General features: G+C 45.8%; 3 protein-coding genes across 3 annotated transcripts in view; 1 reads left to right on the forward strand and 2 right to left on the reverse strand.

Annotated features, from left to right (window-relative positions):
• Nucleotides 1-25,660, forward strand: part of AHCYL2 (adenosylhomocysteinase like 2) — a 123,336-nt gene that overhangs the window by 56,587 nt on the left and 41,089 nt on the right. The gene's annotated exons all lie outside the window — the stretch shown is intronic.
• On the reverse strand, nucleotides 9,616-12,692 carry LOC129335543 (solute carrier family 2, facilitated glucose transporter member 11-like). The gene has a single exon (XM_054988185.1). It carries the CDS (start codon nucleotides 12,638-12,640, stop codon nucleotides 11,126-11,128), a length of 1,515 nt encoding a protein of 504 aa, XP_054844160.1. The 5' UTR covers nucleotides 12,641-12,692; the 3' UTR covers nucleotides 9,616-11,125.
• Nucleotides 18,189-20,801, reverse strand: LOC129335544 (solute carrier family 2, facilitated glucose transporter member 11-like). Its single transcript, XM_054988186.1, has one exon. It carries the CDS (start codon nucleotides 20,725-20,727, stop codon nucleotides 19,216-19,218), a length of 1,512 nt encoding a protein of 503 aa, XP_054844161.1. The 5' UTR covers nucleotides 20,728-20,801; the 3' UTR covers nucleotides 18,189-19,215.

A 25,660-nucleotide genomic window follows, 5' to 3' on the forward strand; every position in this document is an offset into this window, starting at 1 on the left:
AAACAAAATTGAGGGTTAACTCCCCGAAAGAATAGAAGCAGCACCTGTAGCTTTAAGAAATAAATGCCCTCAATGGCTGTTGCTAGACAACCACAACAGTTATTGCCAGCCTTCAGGCCTTGGTTTCTATCAGGAAAAGGCAGAGTGAGCAGTCAGGGCTCTTTTGTCCTTTGAGGGAGGATGCATAGAGTCCAGGCCAGGCAGCATCCACCAGGCAACTTGATACTATGTGACGTGGGTGACTCACTCAGGACTGGCTGCTGGGTAATGTTCAACAGCAGCCACCGCCATTGTGGTGTGGTGGTTAGAGTTTCATAGTAGTATTGGGGGAGGTCCAGGTTTGATTCGCCGCTTTGCTGTGGAAGCTCACTGGGTGGCTTTGGGGCAGTCACACACTCTGAGCCTCATCTACCTCACAGGGTTGTTGTTAAGATAAAATGGAGGAGGCTCCTTTGGGTCCCCAGGGTGGGATATAAATGAAATAAATAAATAATAAATATCACTGAAGATAGGGCAGCAAATAAAAGGTAAGGGTGGTTGGTAGGTGGGCGGGAAAGAGAGAAGGAAGCAGGAAAAGGTCAGGCTACGGGGGCTGCCAGGAAAGAGGAAATTGTGTGGGGAAGGGGACACAGTGGAAAACGAGGTTCCCTCCCCAAATGCGAGTCCATGCAACTTCCCCACTGCACAACTGGGCCCAGCTCAGCTGGTACTGTACAACTTGGCCAGACATTTCTCTGCCGGTGGCGGGGGGGGGGCACCGGAAAAGAGGGGAAGCTATGAGGGGTATCAGGAAAGGGAATGAAGAAATAGGGGGGCATACAGGGAAAGGCCCCCCATAAGTCCTTGTGGATCCCCTGCTTGTTGCAGAATATTGTTGCCCAAATCAATCACACCTAAACAACAAATCTCCATGAAAATACTGTATATGCCAACATTATATGCAGGGATGATCTAATGCCATAGACTCTGTTTTTTAACCTATACATTTTGAGTGAGGTAACATCTTGTCTTAAAAACCATTTCACTCATTCCCAAACAGGAAATATTTCCCAGGGGTTCTTTTAATCCTCCCCAATTTCCTAGTATTTTCAGTAAAAGAATTTTAAAAGTCCTGGGGGAGGGGGCAAGGTAAATGGAAAAAACGAAACAAAAACCTCAACCGGGGCACGAAAAGCGCTTCAAAGAATGTGCAGCTTAACCAAAAGGAGCCGGACAGCAGTTCACAGGCTAGAAAACAAACTATACAAATGTTTAAAAACTCAGTCGCCCTTCTGAGGAGATCTTTCTGCACTTTTAGCTTGGTGATGCCCAGTGTTCCTTTCACTTCATCAGGTGGGGAGCCAAAATGGCTGCTTTTCTTGTGGATGAATAATTAGAGATTTGTGTTCCATTCCCTTACCACCACGAAATATAGGAATGACGATAGGGTTTGACTTCCAGGAGAGCTTTTTGGAAACCCACAGGTTTCTGGCCCTTGAGGAGGGGAGGAATGCCTGATGACTCTTGAAATCCAAAGGATTTTTTTAAAATAAAGATATATTGATTTTTAAAAAAGAGAGAAGGCAGTAACAAGATGTGGGATCTCGCTATTCTATGTTCTTAACATAGTAAACATAGTAAACATATGCAAGTATATAATCTGCACCTGAGATCTGTTTTTCCTGGTTTGGCATTTGTGGTCTTGTGTGTACCACCTTACACGCCATTCCTGCCTAGCAGTCTGTCCCATTTTTAGGGTAGCCATTGTCCATATTGGACACACGTGTTTGTGTGTGCTGTAGCGGGTGGGAGTGCTTTGAGTGCTCTTCTGTTCCCTCCAAAACATCGTTTAGATACACGCCAAGCCACAAGACCAATGAGCCAGACGTAACTTGGGGCCGTTTTGACCATCCCTCCTATCCTGTTCACTTGCAAATTTTTACTTCACCATTCAACTGCTAAAAATTACCAATTAAACCAAGAAGGTTAACTCTTATCACACTGCACATAATGGATTCTTAGCTATACTTTAACCCCACTTATCTTTTTGGACCAGGTTGTACAGAGAATACCCAAGGTTAATATCAGGAGTGCATACATATTCGCAACTCTTAAATAGCTGTGTTCCTGTTCGTGTATTTTGGCTACCTTCAACCAACAGGTTCCTGAAGTAGGCAGGCATTGCTAAGGATCAGTTTGCCATGGTAGCACAGACGTGATGCTGCGTTAAATTCTGAGCCAGACCATTGGTCCATCAAGTTCAGTATTGTCTACACCCGGGGTCCCCAACCTGGTGCCTGTGGGTGCCATGGCACCCACTGACCCCATTCCTGATGTCCACCAAGTCAGTAGTCCCCAACCTTTTTGGCACCAGGGACCGATTTTGTGGAAGACAATTTTTCCACAGACTGGGGCGGAGGGGATGGTTTTGGGATGATACACTTGTGCGCTTTATTTCTATTATTACATTGTAATATATAATGAAATAATTATACAACTCACCACAATGCAGAATCAGTGGGAGTCCTGAGCTTGTTTTCCTGCAACAAGACGGTCCCGCACAACTGTGCAGGCAGGAGGCCAGTGGTGCTTCTCTACTCTCCAGCAGTGGCCATGCCACTGGAGAAGAGGAAGAGGCAGGCAGACGCAGACTGGGGCAGGTGGCAGGCGGCGTAGGGCAGCTCACTGCCTGGCAGGCCCAGCAGTGACCCAGCACACAAAGGTGCGAGGGGAGGGCAGCAGCAGCAGCAGCAGCAGCTCCAGCAAGCGCAGCCACACCGACCACAGCACGAGGCAACAACTGCGCTTGTGCCGGCTGGAAGCGGGAGGAGAGACCCAGAGGCATGATGGGAGTCAGCCGGGGCACGTGCGCAGTACGCTGCTGGCTCCGCTGCGGGGTTTGGGGGTAGGCAGCATGAGTGTCCAGGGCCAGAAAGCAGCCGGCAAAAGTAAGTGATGTTTCTAATAAAAAGTACAGGACTGGCCAGGCAAGGCGCAGGTGAGGCGCAGCCACCCCTCCCAGTACGGCAACCGCCTACCTCACCTGCTCCCTGGAGCAAGCTCTGCACTTGCCCACCAGTGACCTCCTGTGTGGCCCGGTTGCTAACAGGCCACAGACCGATACTGGTCCACAGCCTGGGGGGTTGGGGCCCCCTGCACCAAGTGTTTTTAGAAGGATGAGGTCAGATGGGTCTTTTGCCCAGGAGGGCTTCTGATTGGCTGAGCAGATTTTTAAGAACGTTGCTTTAGGAGGAGCTGCCGTCACAGCATAAGGATATTTACTGAGCAACTGAAGGTAACTGTATATATAGGCAAGAATATATTTTAAAAGAATATGTTCCTTTTCAAAGGCATCTCTGTCTGAAATGTTCTGACTCCCTGTGGCTGGCTCTGCCTCCTGCTGCAGCCATTTGTAGCTGTGCTTCCCACCCTGTGTCAGAATTTCAAAGGTGCCCACAGGTCAAAAAGGTTGGGTACCCCTCATCATCCACCCTGAGCCCTTCGTGGGGAGGACAGAATAGAAATCCAAATGAAATAAAATAAATCTGCCCAGACTGGCACCAGCTCTCCAGAGTTACAGGCAGAGGTCTTTCATATCACCTACTGCTTGGTCCTTTTAACTGGAGAGGTCGGGGGCTGAATCGGGTACCTTCAGCATACGAAGCAGGGGTTCTTCCCCTGAGCCACAGCCTGTCTCCAGATGCGCTTCTTGGAGTCAATGGCCAGTCCCTTTATAATTAAGTCTTTAACAAGGTGCATTAAATCTAAGATGAGAACGCTTAATACTGCTTCTAATCCTAGAGCCTGCCAGCTTCAAGGGCTCCAGACCTGCATAGCCACTATGCTTTGTCGTCATTTTTAACTTCAAGCCAAGGTCAGCTATAAAACAGTTGTTTAAAAGATTGATAATAGCCAGGGCTTTTTTTCTGGGAAAAGAGGTGGTGGAACTCAGTGGGTTGCCCTCGGAGAAAATGGTCACATGGCTGGTGGCCCCGCCCCCTGATCTCCAGACAGAGGGGAGTTTAGATTGCCCTCCGCGCCGCATGGCGCGGAGGGCAATCTCAACTCCCTTCTGTCTGGAGATCAGGGGGCGTGGCCACCAGCCATGTGACCATTTTTGAGAGGTTCCGGAACTCCGTTCCCCCGCGTTCCCCCTGAAAAAAAGCCCTGATAATAGCTATGGTGCTGTATGCAGAAGGAAGGGATTTTTCTGTAAAATGGTACCTTTGGGTTTTGGGTATCTCACACATTATTCTGTGAATTCCAGAAAAACTGTGATAGCCACAGCTCTAAAAATGCGCACACACTCTCTGTTGAAATGGCAGCCAGACAGGATTATAAAACTCCTTTTCCCATGTCCAAATTGGAGAGCCCTTCTAACTTCTGCTCAGCCAATGATTAATGAGCCATGACCTCAGATTTTGGTCATTGGTACCACCTGGGGGATGAATGCTCATTAGAATTTTTGGCACCGTCTGGATTCCCAGGCGGTGAGGAGGGGATTATGTTGCATAACACTTTGCCTTTGCTGTGTTAACTCTTCATTTTCAGCCACAGCCCTCTTATTTTCCAGTAGTTAAAAGCCTACAGTTGTGCTGTAGAGGCTTCTTCTATACACCCTATGACAACAGGGTGAAGAAACCTCATAGACTGTAGCTGGGACATATTTACCCCCCTACACCAAATTCCATTGTAATCCAGGGTAGAAAAATCTTTGTCTCACACACAAACGTGCACACTCATGCACACTCTCATGCACTTGTGCAGTATATTAAGCAACAGCAAGAGCCTGTTTCTGATGCCAAAGCTTTGATACGCAACTTTCACAAGAGGTGGAATATTTCACACCCTCCTGCCTGGGAAAAAGTGGTGGAGCCACTTTCTAATGTGTTCTGCCCACTGAAAGTGTAACAGGGTGGAATTTCATCCCAGAAGGTTGTCAAACAGCTTTAAATCTGGGTGTTCAAAACCAAAGGAGGCACACACTTGCACTTGCCATCGTAAGCAAAGGGGCCAGTAACCTCTCCTGGCTTGGGTTAGTTGCAGGGTCGGCTTGGCCATGGGAACCTGTGCAAACAAGAGAGATGTAAAAGTGAACTGGGGGGAGCTGAAAAGTGCTTCTTAACACCCCCCCCCACACACACACACACACAACACATGTGACATTCTACTTGTGGGTTGGAATCTTAACCACTCAAAAGGATTAGCACAGGGCTTGGCACCTCAGCTTTGTAGCTTAAAGCATGAGTGAGTAAGAGAGAGGCTCAACCAGGCACCTCTGTAAAGAGAAGTGATCTTTAAGCCTTTAGATAGTGTTGAAAAGGACCAAGCTGGGAACTACCATTTAGCGTAAACCAGAGACAAGCAAGGAGACGAGTCCATGTTGTCAGTTCTTCCTCTGCCAGCTCCCTTTGTGTCATGGCTAGAGAGGGCCACGAAAGGGGAAGAAAACGAACTCTTGAGTTTTGTGGTTCGTCGTGTTCCATGAAATACGAACTACGAACTTTCACGAAATTGTCCCGTTTCGCAAAATGATTTGTTAGGTTTGTAATTCATCAGATCCTGGGGCCCTACAATGGCCCCCTTCATACCTATAGATGCCAAACTTGCAGGGAGACTTCAGCAGGCTCTCCTCCAGCCACCCTCCAATTTGGTGAAGATTGCAATATGTTGACCAGGACACCGTCTCCCTTCTGTCCCCCTAGGTGCCATGGGCTCGGGGGGGTGGGGGGTGGCGAGTGGCCTTTGTCAAGCTAGGCCCCAGAGCCAGGCAATGCCCTGAAACTGGGGTGGGAGGGGGTGGAGGAAAAAAGGCACCCTCACCTAACAACCTTCCCAGCAAGGACAAGAGCAGAAAATAAGAAAGAGACTTTTCAATCTCTTTTGAAGCAGCAGCAAATCCAACCAAAAGCTCCCAAATCCACTCTCACTCCAAATCCCAGCAACAGCTCCTCCCTCTCCCTCTGTCTACTGGAACCGAAAGCAGGAGACACAGAACTGTGCATTATATAAGCAACGCTCACATAGAGCAGAACAGGAGCTCTCTGGTTGGCAGACAGACTTGCCTAACAGGGTTTGGAGGGATGAGATTGGTGTTCCCAGAAGGTCCAACTCTTCCCTGCTCGTTGCTCTCATAGAACAGAATGGGAGCTCTCAGGTTGGCAGGGAGAGCTGCCTATCAAGGTTATGCAGGCTAAGATTGGGGTTTCCACAGCAACAAAAGTTTTGCAGACATTCTGGGCCTATGTTGCCTAGGGAATCAATGGATCAATGCCAGCCTGTCTGGCATCATGAAGCATTCACGAATCAAATCGGCCTGAAAAGTCGTGGATTTCATGAAAAACGTGGCCCCACAAACCGTGTTTTCACAATACACATACCGGCCCGATTCGTCATGAAATTTGATTTGTTTTTTGATTCATGCCCATGTCTAGTCATGGCTCCCCCCCCCCGCCTCCGGCCTGGCACCCAGAGGCACAGTTTCTGTTCTGTGCGAGAAAGTAGGGCAGCCAATAAGCATCTTGTCTTATAACCAAGCCATTGCATTTTGATGTTGCTGCCATCCTATGGCTTTCTTTCCTGGCCAGTGGAGGAGAGGTGTTTGGCAAATTTCCCCAGCCTGTTTCTTAATACTTAGCACATTGCGAGAGTCTGGAGACTGGGGCTCTGTTCCAGGCACTGCACTTCCTCTCCGGGCTTCTGCGCAGCAACCAGTCCTGCCGCTGCAGGGGAACGGGGCTTCTTAAGGCAGGAGATACAAGAGGAGAGCGAGCTGTTTTTCTATCCATGTGATTTATATAGCTAAGGCTTCTTTTTTTGGTTTTAATTATTTATTTTTTATATAGCTAAGGTTACTTTAAAGCGTTTGTTTCCTTCACTGGTGTGACCCAGTTTTCCAGGATGCTTGTCCTCTGGAACAGAAGATGATCATTAGCGTTACCTGGGCCTGCTTGGACTCAAATTGCCCGAGGGTTTTCTTCTGAACTGGGAACCGGCTTCAACGTGGAGGGATCCAGTGAGATAGGAACGGGGGCTTCTTTCTCCCTTGGGATAGTTTTAGGGAGCACTGAGAGCACCAGTGAGACTTTATGGCTGAACGTTTGGGATACCTTATATGATAGACCCCAGCAGACTTGAGAGAAGTTGTGTTTAGGCCGGCCCAAGAAGTGTGCAGTGCTCAGCTGTGTAGACACGTGGCACTGTTCCATCCTGATCTTTTATAGAATGTAGCTCATTTTGTTGGACGTATGCAAAACACTGGCTCCCTCCTCTGCACCTGGAATCACAGACAGTCGTCTGGGAACTCTCCTTCCCCTTCAAGTTTGTGTTTTCCTCCTGTGTGCTTAGAACCTGCATCATCAAGGGATGTGTTGTGTGTGAGAAACCATAGTCCCCATCCTTACGTTCTCATGCACAGCCCTCTTCCCAGGAGGCAGCTGGCCTTGGACGTGTGTACAGGTGAATAAAAGCTAAGCAGGTCAGGTGCAACAGCTGCCTTTTTATGTCCATTGGCTTGAAATGTGTTTGAACTCCAGCAAGCTCTGAACAGAATCATCTCCTGCATGAGCTCATTTGAATGAACTGAGTTTGTAAGAGGGCATAGAAGGAAGCGTTTCAATAGGAGACCTAAACTTTGAGGAAGGGGATGTTTTTTGTAGTAGGCACGTGGAGACCTCTGGGTGTGTGAAGCCCTGACTAAAATACTCAGGGCTTTTTTCCGAGAAAAGAGGTGGTGGATCTCTATTATCACATGTGTGCATGCGAAGCGTATGCGGGCCACCGGAAATGCTTGATGATGTCACTTCCGGGAAGTGACATCACTTCTGAAAGTGACCTCGCGGTGGCGCGGCAGGAAGAAAGGGAAGAAAAGACATGGAAAGAGGGATGGAGGGAAAGAAAGAAGGAAGCAAGGAAAGAAAGAGAAAGGGAGGGAGGAAGGGAAAGGCCAGGGAAGAGGCTGGGGAAGCAGGCGGCCCGGGAGAAGCTCCACACAGGGAGACAACACCGCAATATAGAGAGAGTCATGGGCAAAGCGTATCCGAAACAAGAATGAACTGTGACGTACTTACTAAACTAATTAAAGATACAGTGTAACAAATTATCAAGCAGTCTTTATACAAAAATCAAAATCAGTTCACAACAAACTAAATGGTTATGTAGCTGGCAACAATCAATACAAAGGAAGCGTGATAAATGAAGCAGCAAGCCATTGAGCGACCGGCCATTGTGCATGAAAATTTATATGTAACTGACCTTGATTCGTCTCTTTTGGTAACTGCCAGGAGGAAGGGGTATCGGAAACGGGACTCCTCGCTAGCAAACCCATTGCAGTTGCTACTCTTGAAATTCTTGACATGTGAATTGTTGTAAGCCTTGTGCTATTGATGAAACTGATTTATATTGTATGTCTTGGTTTTGTCACTTATCAAGTTGGTATATACTCTGTGGTTTAGAAAGTGATTTGGTGAAGCCAGCTTTGGCACTTTAGAGTTTTGAATCGAATAAGCACTTCTGCAGTTTATATACTGTCTTTGTATGATGCTGCTTGCTGCTTCATTTATCACGCTTCCTTTGTATTGACTGTTGCCAGCTACATAACCATTTAGAGTTTGTTGTGAATTGGTTTTGATTTTTGTATAAAGACTGCTTGATAATTTGTTACACTGTATCTTTAATTAGTTTAGTAAGTACGTCACAGTCCACACAGGGAGATGACCCACGGGTCTTTGGGCGCCAGGGGTGGGGCCACCAGTTGTGATCTTTTTTCAGAGGTGCCATATCTCAGATCCTGGGAGATCCCGCTGAAAAAAAAAAGCCCTGAAAATACTAATATATCTCTTGAGTAATTGCAGAAAACCTCTTCTCACCCCCCCCCGGGGTCCCTGCATTGCAAAGGTTAGGCCTCAAGAGAGGTAGCTTGTTGTGAGTAACACATTCTGGAAACCTAAAATAAGCACTAACGCTTGTTTGCTGAAGAATTATGATGGCGAGATGTTGGACCTTCAGCAACAGCTTGGCTTGAGGAGCTGCTAACATGTGGGGCCAGCTTTTTGGGTGGTCTCATCAAGGAGGTCTGGGGGAATGGAGGAAGGAAGGCTTGGCTACACTTCTGGAGCAGTATTTTTCTAGGGCCCCTGATTCTTTCCCCCATCTACCCGCCCGGGGCTAAACTAGATGTTACAGTAGCCGCAAGTCTGACACAAGTCTGTTTTCGAGAAGAATTTTGCCATTTAAAAATTGAGTGAGTGCCCAGTTCTGATTGGGGTGGACCCTAATCTCAACACACACACCCCCCACACACACACACTTATTCAAGTGCTGAAACGGCCGCGGAGGGGGCTGTTTGGGCACTTGAAAGGGTGAATGGAGAGAGACGAGATTGCTGGTCCCTCTGCTCCACGGCCTCACAGCATTTTTAAATGGCCAAATCCTTTTCTAAAAGGGCATCAACTGGGCCCGTGGCCGCTGCAGTGTCTAGTCCGGCTTTTAGAAACGGAGAAATGCGTGCCTGGCATCGGGCTGCCTTCTTTGAACTTTGTGGTCACGTTCCATTGCAAGCAGAAACTAACGGGAAAAGCTCAGCCCTTTTTGCCTGAATAATTTTATTTATCTACGATGAATGCATGACAGATTTATTATGGTCAAAGACCAGCACTAAAATACTGTATCAGAAATTTTTATATATTTATTTAAAACATTTTTATTCTGCCTTTCTGACCCACCCACCCACCTTAGGGTCCTCAAGGTGGCGAAGAGTCAAAAACATTGCAATAACTACTGGAAGTGCCAGATTCAGCCCCGGCATCTCAAGGGAAAGGGAATCTCTAGCCGCCACACTGGGAAAAGCCCTTCTGACAGTCGGAGGAAATGGTGAGGGCTAGGTGGACCATTATTCCAGTATCAGAGGAGCTCTGTGTGTTTTTGTTTGATTTTATTAATGATTTACAGCTGCAAACTGCTATATCCCCTTAACACACATTTTCCAGGGTTTTTTTTTACTATGCAAGATGTAATAAAAATAAAAGTTGAAAATAGAAAACAAGTTTTGTATTAAAAGAAAGAGTTATATTTGGGCAAAAATAGTCTCAAAAACTACCAGCCTATTTGAATTTTTGGAAAATTATAACATTACAAACACTAAACTCTTTTAATAATGCATTGTCAAACACATGGCATATTAATTGTTTTCCAAAATAATCACATTTAAATTATAAGCATATCCTTTAAAAATTGTGTGCATGCACAGTATGCACACGAATTGTAATCCAATGCTGTAATTTGCTCTTTTAATGCTATACATTTTGAGAGTGTCTTGACAAGCATTTCACTCATTCTAAAACAGAAAATATTTCATAGGAGGCGTTTTTTCGGCACTCTCCAAAATCCCATATATTCAATCAAAAAAATCAAAGAAGTCTAGGGGAAGAGGGAGAGAACGTGCTTTTTGGTTTTCTTCCTCTAAATTTTCCCACCTCATTTCCAGATCTTTGTATTTCCACTCCAGAGAAATCTTTGCTTTACTTTGGGATTTAACAGAGATGCAGGGTTTGAGGTATGGGTTAAGAAATCATGTGAGAAAAGTTCCTTGTAAAGCACTTCCTTCCTTCCTTCAGATCATTTCTGTGGCACCTCTCCAGGTTACCTGCTTGAGGCAACTTACAAAATAAAACATAATAAAAAGAGGCACAGTAAACATTAACGGTTCCCATTATTAAAAAACTCATCCAGAGCCTAAAAAGAGCATTAATCAATGTGCAGCTTAATTAAGAGGAGTCTCAAAACATTTTTAAAACTAAAAAGAAAACTATAACAATAATGTTAGAAATCAATCCCTTAAATTTAAAAGCCTAGGTAAAAAGAAGCGTATGATTTCACAATGGTGGTTTAAATGCTGACAGCGTCCAAAACTCCTTGTATGTCTCACATGTCATTTTTCTTTCTTGGCCTTCTCTCAAGTGGAACTTTCCATATGGAGAACTGTTTGTTTTTAAGCCATGGAAGGCATTCTGTCCAGCAGTTTCTTAACTGGCATAACCCAAGTGCTGCATTCCTAATACGAAGTGCTGCTTTGAGAGGGAGAATTCCAAAACTAATAGTCTCCCCCAGCGTTTGATTATCTAGCTCAGTTTCAACGATCGACTCTGTATTAAGCACTTCCTTCCAGGCCTCCTAACATTATGTGCATGTTGTGGAGCCCCTCAGATGAATTATTGTCCACAGTGCCCTCCGTTTTATTGAAACGGTTGAATTCCTTCTTGATGTCCATGAGTGATTTGCCTTTTGTCTCTGGGAGATACCGGAAGAGGATGATCCAAGTGATTGCAATGAAGCCCATAAAGACCAGAAAACAGAAGCTGTCCAGATAGCGAATAAGATGGGGAAAAGCTATCCCAACTAAATACTGACCTGCCCAGAAGAGAATCCTGAGGATTGTTAATGCAGCAGGCCTGGAAGATTGTGTGAAGATTTCTGCTATTACAGGCATTGTTACCCCGGCTGGCCCTGTTCCGAAGAAAACTATGAACAGAAAGATGAGAGCCACGTTGCAGTATCGTAACCAGAAGAAGTGATATTCTAATGAGAAACTGGCAGTGAGAAGAGCCAACACGAGCGCCATCAGACCATATCCCCACAGCAGCAGCCTACGCCTGCCCAAACGCTCGATAACAAAGAAGCAAACGATGGTGGAAAAAAGGTCACAAGCGCCAACTCCAAGAATTGCATAGGGCATGATTTCCTGGTCAAACCCAGCTGTATGGAACACCTCAAAAGAGTAGAAATAGATGGCGTTGACACCACTCAGTGATGTCATAGCCGCTAGTACAAATGTTAAGTATACCTGACATCGGATGGTGCGGTCTCTGAAGAGCTCCAGGACGTTCATGATTTTAACTTTTTTCATGGCTGCTTGCTCCTTCAGCATGTCATCCAGTTCTGCTTTGTGGTCCCCTTGGCCCCAGAGCTGCTTCATCACTTTCAGGCAGCCTTCTAAGTCCCCTTTCTGGATCAACAGGTAGGATGGGGTCTCGGGGAAGAAGGGGAGAGCAATCAGTTGCAGCAGTCCTGCGATTCCAGTGGTGGCCAAGAGAAGGGGCCAAAGGGACTCTGTCCCTAATAGTTCTCGCAGGCCTGTCAGTTGCCCTACGAACTTCCCCAGGGTTGCAAGAACAGCAGCAGTGGCATTGGTCAGTCCACGGAACCGCTTAGGGGAAATTTCTCCCAAGTACTGACCTTGGATACAAATGGTCAACCCTCCACTCAAACCATACAAGAACCGCCCGAGCAGAATCATCTCAAAAGCATTTGCGGTTTTACTGGTGCCCGTGATCAGCGCAGCTACCAAGATGAGGAGGTTGCCTGCTATGAGGCAGTTCTTTTTCCCGTATTTTGAAGACAGATATGCTGAAAGACTAGATCCTATGACTCCTCCGATGCTGAAGATGGAAACAATGACGGACCACAGGACGGTGAGGCTCTGGTCATCGATAGGAACGTTGTATCTCTCCAGCCAGGTCTCATTGATAAACTTCTTGACGAACGGAGATGTAAAGCTGATCACAGAGAGTTGAAACCCGACCAAGAAGGTTCCACCCAAGCCCGCAAAGATGGCAATTTGGAAGACCCTCCTGTGCAAAACCAAGTCGGAGCAAAAGTTGGTCATCTTCAGTCTCGTTGCCTTTCGAGCTTTGACTCTCGAAAGCTCATACCCTGGAAATCCAGTTGGTCTCTAAGGTGTTTCTGGACTCATCACATTCTGGTTTACTTGAACTTTGTCCTGTTTACCTAGCTGCCTGGGTCAGTGGATAAAAGTCCATTGATGCCAAAGAGCATGCCTACTTTGCAAGAGGGTTCAAATGTGTCCATCTCAGCCCATTCCTGAATATTTTTCCCGTTCATTTGTCTCACATGAGCGGTCAAGTCTAAGGCCCTGGAAACTGTTGTGCTGCAGAGCCCATCTTGAGGGTAGTTTCTGCACTTTTAATTTGGTACTTTCTGATATGTATTTCCATTATATCACAGATTGTGTGGCCTCCAGGGGGTGGGAGGGCTTTTGAGTGCTCATCTGTTCCTCTGAAATATGTTTTAGCTGCATCCTTAGTGACAAGGCTGGTGAGCCAGAAGCCGCTTGGGGTTGTATTGACCATCCTTGCTGTCCTGTCTGCTCACACATTCTCACTGTCTCCATTGGGTTCTTGAGTGCTAAGCGGGAGGCATGACCTCAAAGTGATTCTCTCATGAGATAGTAAAGAGCCCAGCAGCACCTTTAAGACTAACCAACTTTATTGTAGCATAAGCTTTCTGTGAACCAGCAGAGTGCTGATACAGAAGCTCTGTGCAACAAGAAGATCTATATGACAGGAAGAACATCAGGGCTCATTTCGAGGGGGAACGCACAGGAATGCAGTTCCGGCAGTTCCCCAAAGAGGACACGTCAGGTGGCCCCACCCACCAGACTCTCGGCCATTTTGGGCCTATTTCGGCCTGGATCGGGGCTGAAACGGCCTCGGTCGGGCTCTTATGGGTGGTGGATCACTCTCCTGCGCAGCAGCGGCCCGATCTTAACCATTTTGTGCCCCTTTTTGGCCATTTTCAGCCCCTTTTTGCCATTTTGGGCCCAATTTCAGCCCTGAATGGCCAGGATTGGGTCGAAAACAGCCAGGATAGGTGATGCCATGAGGTGTGGCATATGCAGATCAGTTATGCTAATGACACACTTCTGGTGATGGCAAGAGCCATGGCATATGCTAATGAGTTCCTCCTCCTCTTTTTCTACGAAATGACCCCTGAAGAACATAATACATTGAGCAAAGTATGCAAATATATATAGTCTGTACCTGAAATCTTTTTCCTGGTTTGGCATTTGTGGTCTTGTGTGTACCACCTTACACGTTATTCCTGCCTAGCAGTCTGTCCCATTTTTAGGGTTGCCATTGTCCATGTTGGACACATTTGTTTGTGTGTGCTGTAGCGGGTGGGAGTGCTTTGAGCGCTCTTCTATTCCCTCCAAAACATCATTTAGATACACGCTGAGCCACAAGACCAATGAGCCAGACGCAGCTTCGGGCCGTTTTGGCCGTCCTCACTGTCCCGGTCGCTTCCAAGTTTTGACTTTGTCATTCAACTGCTAAGAATTACCAATTTAAAAAGTGAGAAGGTGAACTCTTATCACACTGTACATAATGAATTCGTAACTCTACTTTAATTCCACTTATCTTTTTGGACCAGGTTGTACAGAGAATACCCAAGGTTAATATCAGAAGTGTATATATGTTGGCAACTCTTAAATAGTGAGTGTTCCTGTTCGTGTATTTTGGCTGTCATCAACCATCAGGTTCCTGCAGTAGGCAGGCATTGCTAAAGATATGTTTGCAGTGCTGGTAGTAGTAGTAGTAGTAACAACAACAATAACAACATAATAATAACAACATTTGATTTATATACTGCCCTTCAGGACGAAGTATGTTATTATTATCCCGACAATAAACACCCTGTTGTGGGGCTGGGAGAGCTCTGAGAGAGCCGTGACTGGCCCAAGGTCACCCAGCTGGCTTCAAGCGGAGGAGTGGGGAATCAAACCCGGCTCTCCAGATTAGAGTCCCACGCTCTTAACCACTACACCAAACTGATGCTGTATTATACTGAATCAGACCATTAATCTATCAAGTCCAGTATTTTCTACACTGGGGGCCCCAACCTGGTGCCCGTGGGTGCCATGGCACCCCCTTTCCTGATGCCCACCAAGTGTGTGTGGGGGGGCAGTTCGGGGGGGGGGGCTGTTGCCCAGAAGGGCTTCTGGTTGGCTGAGTAGATTTTTTAAAAAGTTGCTTTAGGAGCAGCTGCCACCACGGCTCCAGGATCTTCACTGCGTGACTGAAGGAAAGTGTGTATATAGGCAAGAATACATTTTAAAACAACATGTTCCTTTTCAAAGGCATCTCTGTCTGAAATGCTGAAGTGTTGCTCTCAGAGTTCTGCACAGCCTTGCTCCCTGACTTTCTGTGGCTGGCTCTGCCTCCTGCCGCCGCCGTTTGTAGCTGTGTCAGAATTCCAGGTGCGCGCAGGTCAAAACGGTTGGGGAGCCTTCATCTGCTCAGACTAGCAGCAGCTCTCCAGGTTTCAGGTAGAAGCCTTTCCTGTCACCCGCTGACCTCTTTTATGATGCATGCCAGCAGTATGTTCATTGTAAAAGGCATCCTGTTATGAGTGTGTTCGTGTGTGCGTTGACATTGGGACGGGCAACCTTTTTGGCCAGCGTGCTGAAGGTGCTGGTGTGCCAGTAAACGAAAGAAGTGGGAGGGGCGGGAGATGAGGACTCTGCTGGCCAGAGGCAGTTCCACTGGGGGGGGGGGTGCAGTGACGTCTTCCACTCTAGAGAGGTAGTGGCAATGCATGTGTAGCAAGCAACGATGCATCTGACGAAGAGAGCTGTGGCTCTCAAAAGCTTATGCTACAATCAAGTTGGTTAGTCTTAAAGGTGCTATGGGACTCTTCATTATTTGCAGCTACAGACTAACACGGCTAACTCCTCTGGATCTACACCTACCTGAGAATCTAATGCCCAGAGCAGGAACTACTGCTGAGGCTAGCAGGAGCTTTGGTGACACCGTTGCTTCAGGGCCAGAGGAAGTGCCCCAGTGGTGCTCCAACATAGTTCAGCTGTACTCCTGCTTTTGGAGTGGGTTATGGAAGCTGGCATGCTGGGCAAAATGGCTTTTCAGGATTTCAAGCGTAGATACTGTTCAAGCCTGCTACTAGGGCTGTGCACTTGAATTAAAAAAGAGAGAGATCAATTCCAGATCCAGCTCTTGGGCCCTGGTTGCCTTATCCTGAATTTTCAGGAGTGTCCTTACCAGGCTGGGATTCCACTTGGGGGGGGGGGGTTGATCTTTTGTTTCTGGATTCTGGAATTTCAGACTACGTTTTTTGTCCCTCGACTCCAGAGGCAGCAGGAGTTTAGAGGAAGGGGTGGGGAGAGAAATAGGAAGCTGGCTGGGCAAACAGTTGTTAGCAGCTGTATGAGAAAATATGGCCTCTGGAGTTCTAGAAGACAGATCTGCTTCTATGGGGAAAACTAACCCTTTAAAATGTAAATGAACTAGAGATGCCCATTAACAATGACTAGCCTGTCCTCTGAAGGCCAGATCTACCTCTCCCGAGTGCCTTTAAAAGGAAAAGAAGGACCAAACTGGCCCTGGACTTACCTGGCCGACATCAGCCCTGTAGATGGTTCCAGGGCCATGCTATAAGCTTTTTCTGCTGGTTCCAGTCCCCACCACCAAAACTGGAGGAAGCAGAGCCCACCAGTGTCCTTACCAGTCTGGGATTCTGCTTTGGGGTGTGTTTTTTTTTTGTTCTTTTGTTTCTGGATTCTGGAATTTCAGACGTCGTTTTTTGTCCCTCGACTCCAGAGGCAGCAGGAGTTTAGAGGAAGGAGTGGGGAGAGAAATAGGAAGCTGGCTGGGCAAACAGTTGTTAGCAGCTGTATGAGAAAATATGGCCTCTGGAGTTCTAGATCTGCTTCTATGGGGAAAACTAACCCTTTAAAATGTAAATGAACTAGAGATGCCCATTAACAACGACTAGCCTGTCCTCTGAAGGCCAGATCTACCTCTCCCGAGTGCCTTTAAAAGGAAAAGAAGGACCAAACTGGCCCTGGACTTACCTGGCCGACATCAGCCCTGTAGATGGTTCCAGGGCCATGCTGTAAGCTTTTCCTGCTGGTTCCAGTCCCCACCACCAAAACTGGAGGAAGCAGAGCCCACCAGATCAGCCGTGGAGCTTCCACTTGGCGGTGGCTAGAGGTTCACTTTATTTAAAAAAATGTAAGCTGGGAACTCTGAGAACCAGTTATATGTATGTGGTGCTATGACAATATTCAGTCGCTGATTTTTTTTAAAAAAAAAAAGTTGTAGAGGAGAAAATGGCCACCGTAGGGCTCAGTGTCAGAAAAAACGGCTGCCATGTGGGCAGGAAAACCCAAACTTTCCCACCCACGTGAATTTCATTGGTTGTTTTTATGCTGTCCGGTTGGGCTGCTTTATCTCCTGTAATCTGCCTGGAGTCTTAGTGAGAAAGGTGACCTATAAATTATTGACCACAGTCTCCCCCAAATCTTTGCAGCAAAGCCAGCTTTAGAAAGATAAAGAAAAAAGCTGCGGAAACCATGGGCGGTGCTTCCCAACAGCGTTGAATCTGGGGGCAGATAACCCTCGTGGAAATGGGTCAGTAACTGGGAGGAAGGCCTGCAACGCTGCCCTGATCTGCCAGTGGGGCTAATGCTGACCAGTTAAGTCCATGGCCACTGGTCCTTTCATTCTTTTTAAACTTTAAAGGGGCTGGGGGGGGGCAGACCCGGCTTCTGTTTCTGTGAGAGTAGAAATGTAGCTCTGGAGAACAGGTCTTCCCATAGAACATGAGGGGGTGGAGAATGTCCTCAAGTCCTAGCTGGCTTAGGGCGACCCCTGGTGGGGTTTTCATGGCAGGAGACTAACAGAGGTGGTTTGCCTTGGCCATCCTCTGCAACCCTGGTCTTCGTTGGAGGTCTCCCATCCAATTACTAACCAAGGCCAACCCTGCTTAGCTTCTGAGATCTGACAAGACCAGGCTCACCTGGGCTATCCAGGTCAGGGCTCCCATAGAACATAATGGGCCTTTAAAAGTTAAAGGGAGCAGTATGTGGTTTTTCACAGAATCATGGGCCTTTCTTAGAATCGCCACAATGGAGAGGCCTTGCTCTTCTATGTTTGCGAGGGATGTTAAGAGCTCAGAACTCCACTAAATTATTCTTGTTGCCTGCTTCTCCAAAGGAGAGATGGCAACTTTCCAGACATCTTAAAGCCTAGGAGGAAAACCACTCCCCCCCTTGAAAAAATGGGAAATTTGGGGGGAAATTTAAATATATATATAATACTTACTTTTTCCGTAAAGCCATATTTTTATGTTTTACTAACATTAAATGCTTTGTTCATAATTTAGCATATAACTTTAAACTTTCTAGTAGGAAAATTGCAAATATACTGAGTACTTGGAAGAGAGCTGCAAACTGCTAAACCTTGTGCTACCTTAACACATGTACCCCAGTTTCCTAACCATCTGAGATGTGATAAAAATAAAAGGTGAAAATAAAGAACAAGTTTTGTATTAAAGAAAAGAAAGGGTAATTGGACAAAAATACTCTCATATAGTTACAGTAGGAAGTATTGGCCTTTTTAATTTTTGAAAAATTATAACATTAAAAACACTGAACTCTTTAATAACGTATTGTTAAACACATTTCGATATATTAATTGTTGTCCAAAATAATCACATTTAAACAATAAGCATATCCTTGAAAATGTTGCGTGCATGTAACAGTTTGTGCAGGAAATACAATCAATGCAATACATTGTCTCTTTCATGCTATACACTTTGAGAACGTGACTTGAAAAGCACTTTGCTTTTCCACTCATTTTTTCAGTGCCCCCTAAAACATCCCATATTGTCAGTCTAAAAAACCCCCGAAAGAGTCTAAAAGTGGGAAGAACATGTTTTTCTCTTTTCTTCGTATAAATTTTCCCTCCTCGTTTCCAGATCCTTGTATCTCTGTTCCAGAGAAATCTTTGCTTTTCTTTGGGAGTTTAACAAAGATGCAGGGTTTGAGGTACGTGTTCAGAAGTCATGTGATAAAGGTTCCTTGGAAAGCAGTTCGTTTGTTTGTTCGTTCATTCGTTCCTTTCTTTGTTCATTTGTTCATTCGTTCATTCAGAACATTTCTGTGCCACCTCTCCAGGTTACCTGCTTGAGGCAGCTTACAAAATAAAACATAATAAAAAGAGGCACAATAAACATTAACAGTTCCCATTATGAAAAACTCATCTGGGCATACAAAGAGCATTAATCAATGTGCAGCTTAATTAAGAGGAATATTTTTCAAACTAAAAAGAAAACTAACAATAATGTTAGAAATCAGTCCCGTAAATTAAAAGCCTGGATAAAAAGACGCATATAATTTGGAACGGTGGCTTGAATGCTGTTTCCAAAACTCCTCGTATGTAGAAATCTAGCATGTCATCCTTCTTTTCTCAAGGCATTCAGTCCTGCAGTTCCTTGACTGGCACAACCCAAAAAGTGCTGGATCATAGAGTTTTCCTAATATGAAATGCTGCTTTGAGAGAGAGAATATCAAACCTAAACATAATATTCTCCCTCAGAGTTTTAACTACCCACCTCAGTTTTGACAATCAGTTCTATTCTATATTAAGCACTTCCTTCCAGGCCTCCTAACATGTGCATGTTGTGAAGTCCTTCAGATGAATTATTGTCCACGGTGCCCTGCCTTTTATTGAAGCGGTTGAATTCCTTCTTGATGTCCATGAGGGATTTACCTTTTGTCTCTGGGAGGTATCGGAAGAGGATGATCCAAGTGATTGCAATGAAGCCCATAAAGACCAGAAAACAGAAGCTGTCCAGATAGCGAATAAGATGGGGAAAAGCTATCCCAACTAAATACTGTCCTATCCAGAAGAGAATCGTGACGATTATTATTGCAGCAGGCCTGGAAGATTGTGTGAAGATTTCTGCTACTACAGGTACTGTTACCCCGGCTGGCCCTGTTCCGAAGAAAACTATGAACAGAAAGATGAGAGCCACGTTGCCGTATCGTAACCAGAAGAAATGATTTTGCAGTGAGAAACTGGCAGTGAGAAGAGCCAACACGAGCGCCATCAGACCATATCCCCACAGCAGCAGCTTACGCCTGCCCAAACGCTCGATAACAAAGATGCAAACGATGGTGGAAAAAAGGTCCCAAGCTCCAACTCCAAGAATTGCGTAGGGCATGATTTCCTGGTCAACCCCAGCCGTATGGAACACCTCAAAGGAGTAGAAATAGATGGCGTTGACACCATTCAGTGATGTTGTAACCCCTAGTACTACCATTAAGTATACCTGACATCGGATGGTGCGGTCTCTGAAGAGCTCCAGGACGTTCATGATTTTAACTTTTTTCATGGCTGCTTGCTCCTTCAGCATGTCATCCAGTTCTGCTTTGTGGTCCCCTTGGCCCCAGAGCTGCTTCATCACTTTCAGGCAGCCTTCTAAGTCCCCTTTCTGGATCAACAGGTAGGATGGGGTCTCGGGGAAGAAGGGGAGAGCAATCAGTTGCAGCAGTCCTGCGATTCCAGTGGTGGCCAAGAGAAGGGGCCAAAGGGACTCTGTCCCTAATAGTTCTCGCAGGCCTGTCAGTTGCCCTAGGAACTTCCCCAGGGTTGCAAGAACAGCAGCAGTGGCATTGGTCAGTCCACGGAACCGCTTAGGGGAAATTTCTCCCAAGTACTGACCTTGGATACAAATGGTCAACCCTCCACTCAAACCATACAAGAACCGCCCGAGCAGAATCATCTCAAAAGCATTTGCGGTTTTACTGGTGCCCGTGATCAGCGCAGCTACCAAGATGAGGAGGTTGCCTGCTATGAGGCAGTTCTTTTTCCTGTATTTTGAAGACAGATATGCCGAAAGACCAGATCCTATGACTCCTCCGATGCTGAAGATGGAAACAATGACGGACCACAGGACGGTGAGGCTCTGGTCATCGATAGGAACGTTGTATCTCTCCAGCCAGGTCTCATTGATAAACTTCTTGACAAACGGAGATGTAAAGCTGATCACAGAGAGTTGAAACCCGACCAAGAAGGTTCCACCCAAGCCCGCAAAGATGGCAATTTGGAAGACTCTCCTGTGCAAAACCAAGTCGGAGCAAAAGTTGGTCATCTTCAGTCTCGTTGCCTTTCGAGCTTTGACTCTCGAAAGCTCATACCCTGAAAATCAAGTTGGTCTCTAAGGTGCTTCTGGACTCATCTCATTCTGGTTTACTTGAACTTTGTACTGTTTATTTAGCCTCAATTGCTGCCTGGATCAGTGGATAAAAGTTCATCCATGCAAAAGAACGTTTGGTCACTGGCAGTGGGTTCATTTGTCCGGCTCAGCCCATTTGTGTATACTCTTCCTGTTAGTTTTTTTCATGTGGGTGCTCAGGTCTAAGGCCATGGGAACTGTAGTGCTCAAAGCCCATCTTGCGGACAGCTTTCTGCACTTTTAATTCGGCATTTTTCAGTATTTGTTTCTAGTTTACGCTTGGAATCCAAGGAAATCACTGAGAAGGTCGCAGATGGAAAGGAGGATGGGTGAAGTGATGTCTGTTTAAACAGTTGAGCACAACTTCCGCTGCTCAGTCCATACTGCCCATTGGTACGCAAGTGGTGCTTGTTAGCTGGCAGTAGGAAGGTAACCTTTTTGGAGTGGTGGGAGGAGCTTGTGTCGGGGTGGTGGGAGGAGCTTGTGTCAGGGCGGAGCTCGAGGACCATTTTTCCGATGGATTTTTCAACACTGCTGAGAAGTTTGGAAATCACCGTCGAGCATCATTTCTTCCACAGAAAAAGACCCCAGAAGGTCTACAAACCACGCTGAACTCATTACTGGAGGCAGTATGGGGGCATTGGACTCTTGGCTTGGAAAGGACATGACATTGTGCGCACAACATGTTTTGGCTGGGCATTTCTGTGAACTTGTCCTTCCTTGTTCCTGACCTTTTTCAAGAATGTGCCAAATTCAGAGAAAAACAGCCACACAGGTGTTGGACTCGTGTTTGTTCCTTGAATTACTCTTTTTTTCCCCAAGAGGTCTTTACCCTTTTAAATACGATGAATTCTGTTGTGATTGCTGCACTGGCAAATGGTGTTTTTAAAAAGGGGTAAAAACACACCCACCTGCAACCTAGCCTAATTAAATGCCTTCGTTGTTTCAGTTGTTCGTTAGTTACCTTTTGTTCTAAAGAGCTGAGCTTCTGTAGACCCAACCTAAAAGGAGTCTAATTAGCAAGTTAATTATAGCAGGCAAGGAAATGTACTGGTTATATAAATAAGCTATTGTTATGCATACACAAGCCAGGCCATGTTAGAAACCACAGCTAATGGTTGTGAGGTCAGGGGGAACATTTGTAAAGCAAAAATTAAGGGAGCAAAAGAAATTGAGGGTCAGGGTGTGTGCGGGGGTGCCTCAAACAAAGCGTTCCCACTCACATCGAAATGTCTCATTAAACGCTGGTGTTCGTTTTCTGCTGAATGGAACTCGAGAATAGAGCTGGAGGAAATGTGGCAAGAGGAAAGAGCCCTCTTTACCTCCGGCGACCTCTCTCTCCCGCCCGCCTCTGCTCCATCTTCCCTCCCTGAGTAAAAGAGTTGAAACCAGAGCAGACGAGATCACTGGTGCAGGGCAGTATAAAGGAACGGCCAGCTGCCTTTCTGGAGGACTGGCCGGGGTGGCAGGAAGGGCTGTAGGTAACAGACAGCGCAATGCCGAACAGGAGGAAGTACCAGGTGAATGGCAACTCGGGGATGAAAGCCCAGGTGAGGGGGAAAGGCCTTCAAGCTCGTTAACGGTAGCGGGCCGTGCGTCTGTCTGTCTTTGCCCTTTCTTTGGGGGAAAACTTGAGCTTCCCCTCCAGCATGGGAGCATCCACCTGTCTTTATTTTGGCTTTCTATAAATGAAGTGCAGAAGCATCAAACTGAGAAAGTGGTGGTGTGGGTCAGAAGTATTCTCCGGCACATACCTACAGTATGTGTTACGGGAAGAGGGACAGACCCATCAATGGAAGGGCTACCCACAGCTGGCCCAGCGTGCTAAGAGGTTCTGCACTCGGACGGAAGGCAGATGGCACAGGAAGAGCCTGCTGGCTGAGGAATTGTGTCTGCCCTTGGGTGTGGAGCTTGGTGGTAAGGCTTAAAACTCATTTGTCGTCTTCCAAATACGGTTTCTAGCTTCAAACGTCTGTAACCATCAGGCCTGCATTGTATAAGCAGCACATACCTAATTGCAGCATACAGAAGCAGGTCAGAACCACAAGTTGCAGCGCTGGTGTGCGTGCCGGTGCCCCAGAGTTTGTCACCCGAGAATCACCTTGCCTGAGAAATAGATTTTTATCTTTGGAGGAGTTCTTATTTCTTGCGGCAGACTCGTTCTTTTGTAACAGGTATCTCTGTTTGTTCTGGTTTTGTATAGCAAGAGGAGATCCAGTAACAGTAACAGAGGCCAGTTGCTTGCATGCCATGGGCGAAAAGTGGCTGGTTCTCAGGGCAGGTTTCTTGTAGACAAACATGGGAGTCACATGTTGGATTCGCACCTGACAAATTTTCTGAAAGAAAATTGGTCATGGCGCTTTTCAAATGTTCACACAACTGCCAAGAAAATTCACTAGGTAAGAATTACAGGCTTCATGTTTCATGAACATATTTCTTAAGAACGTTTTCAGTCCCTGGTTGGCGAGGGTTCAGTGGATAAAATTCACATCTTACCTGGCCAAATGTTGACACTGATACACATTTTATGAAATCTGGGGCTACTTTTAAAAATGCTCACCCTCCTATCTGATCGTTTTAAAGGTGGGTATGAACGTGGCTTTCTTGTGTATATATTATTATTATTTTTTTAAAAAAGTTTTTATTGGATGGGTTAACACATATTCATTATACATCTTTTCAAGTATTCCCCATTATCTTAATACATGCATCCCACCCCCTCCCCCTCCCCCCTTTTCTGTATTGACTCCCAACAACACTATAACCCCTTTATTTATTATCGTTAATTCTAGATCTCGTCTGTCCCTATTATTAAAGGCAAAGTTCTTACTACTTTATTCTTAATTCTTAATAATTATCGAGAGACCACAATTGTCCTTTTACATCCCATTTCTTTTCTAAATAATTTTTACATTTCTCCCAGTCCATAATAAATTCCTTTGGATCTTGTTCTCTTAATTTCCTTGTTAATTTTGTCCATTTCCGCCATGTACAACAGTTTTTGAATCCAATCTTCCACCTCTGGTAATTCTTCTTGTTTCCAATATTGTGCATATAATGTTCTTGCTGTTACTATCATATAGTATAACAATACTCTATCTTTACTATTTTCTCCATGTTTAAATCTAGTAATAACATTTCAGGACTCTCTGACACACTTCCTTTTAAAATTGATGACATTTCCGCACGAATCTTAGACCAAAACATCCTAGCCTTTTCTCTTGTGTATATGTTATGTGCCGTCAAGTCACTTCTGACATATGGAGATCCCATGAATGAAAGACCTCCAAAATGTTGCATCATTAACAGACTTGCTCAGATCCTGCAAACTGGAGGACGTGGCTTCTTTTATTGAGCCCAGCCATCTCGTTTTAGGTCTTTCTCTCTTCCTGCTGCCTTCCACTTTTCTTAGCATTATTGACTTTTCCAGAGAATCTTGTCTTCTCATGATGGGACCAAAGTACAATAGCCTTAGTATTGTCATTTTAGCTTCTAGGGAGAATTCAGGCTTGATTTGATCTAGTACCCACTTATTTGTCTTTTTGGCCATCCATGGTATCTGCAAAACTCTCTGTTTCTGTGTTTGGTTTTTCCCTTATTGGATCCTGGATGCAACTCTGATCTCTGTACATTTGTATATAAGCCATATACTCATGTGTGTGTGAGAGAGAAAGAGAGAGAGAGAGAGAGAGAGAGAGAGAGAGAGAGAGAGAGAAATTGATTTGTGTGTAGCTCCACTTGTAGGTTTCAGTAGTAAGGGCATAATGACCAATGAAATATATGATTCTGTGTAACAACTTGTGATGTTACTAGGCATTTCTGGTAGTATGAGACCATCCCAGGAAAGGCTCATTCCTCAGCAGCATATATTCCCAGTTTCAATTTCTTCTAACGTTGCCGGCTAAAGAACTTTGGAGACCAAGGATGGGAAAATGCTCGGAGCTGATGGACCAATAGTCATCATTATGCCTTTGTACGAAATGTCAAGTTTGGCAGGAATAGTTAAAGTAAGCGTGCTTGCAACAAACCAGGCTGAAGATGGGTAGTCCGTGGTTCCTGTATCATTGAGCTGGAGAGCCCAGAGGAGCGGCCTTCGCTTAAGTTTGTCATGGTGTGTCTGTGTCTCTGTGTGAGACAGTCTGTCAGAGAGAGGACTGGTGCCCAAGAGAGCACCAAGATGCTGCCTCTCGAGTATCACCGTGCTCCTAGGTCTTCTGGGACAGAAAGAGGGAGTGAGCAGATTTTTTTCCCTCCATCAGCCAATGAGTGCTTTCTCCTCATCTCTGTCTAAGGTTCAGCTTGGTTTCTCGGTTTGGCCCTATGCAAACTCAGCTGAGCAAGAGGAGTTCCCAGGCCTTCTTTTGTCTCTGGCTTACCAAAGAAGGATTTGAGTATCCAGTGCCATGGGCCAGGGTGGGCTAGCTGACCCATTGCTTTAGCTGGCTCTGGGATACCAAAGCTCCCTGTTATCTCTTTGGTAGCACACATTGCAGCTGCTCACATAACTGGATTTGGCCCTAGGCAGTCAGTCCATATTGAGCTGTATGGGTCCATCAGTGGCTTCATCTGTCCAGCAGCCATGGTTCTGGGTCACTTACAAGGGTGGCCTTTGGGAGTCTGGAAGCTAAAGTCCAGTAGCACCTTTGAGACTCACCAACTTTATTGTAGCATAAGCTTTCGAGAACCACGGCTCTCTTTATCAGGCATCTGACAAAGAGCACTGTGGTTCTCGAAAGCTTACGCAACAATAAAGTGGGTGAGTCTTAAAGGTGCTACTGGACTCTTTACTATTTTGCAACTACAGACTAACACGGCCAACTCTGCTGGATCTATGACCATGGAAGCTAAA

Source organism: Eublepharis macularius, chromosome 9, assembly GCF_028583425.1.
Source record: "Eublepharis macularius isolate TG4126 chromosome 9, MPM_Emac_v1.0, whole genome shotgun sequence".
NCBI classification, from domain to species: domain Eukaryota; kingdom Metazoa; phylum Chordata; class Lepidosauria; order Squamata; family Eublepharidae; genus Eublepharis; species Eublepharis macularius.

Coding starts and splice junctions, on each gene's coding strand:
- LOC129335543 (XM_054988185.1), bottom strand. CDS start 12,640: ATGACCAACTTTTGCTCCGACTTGGTTTTGCACAGGAGGGTCTTCCAA.
- LOC129335544 (XM_054988186.1), bottom strand. CDS start 20,727: ATGACCAACTTTTGCTCCGACTTGGTTTTGCACAGGAGAGTCTTCCAA.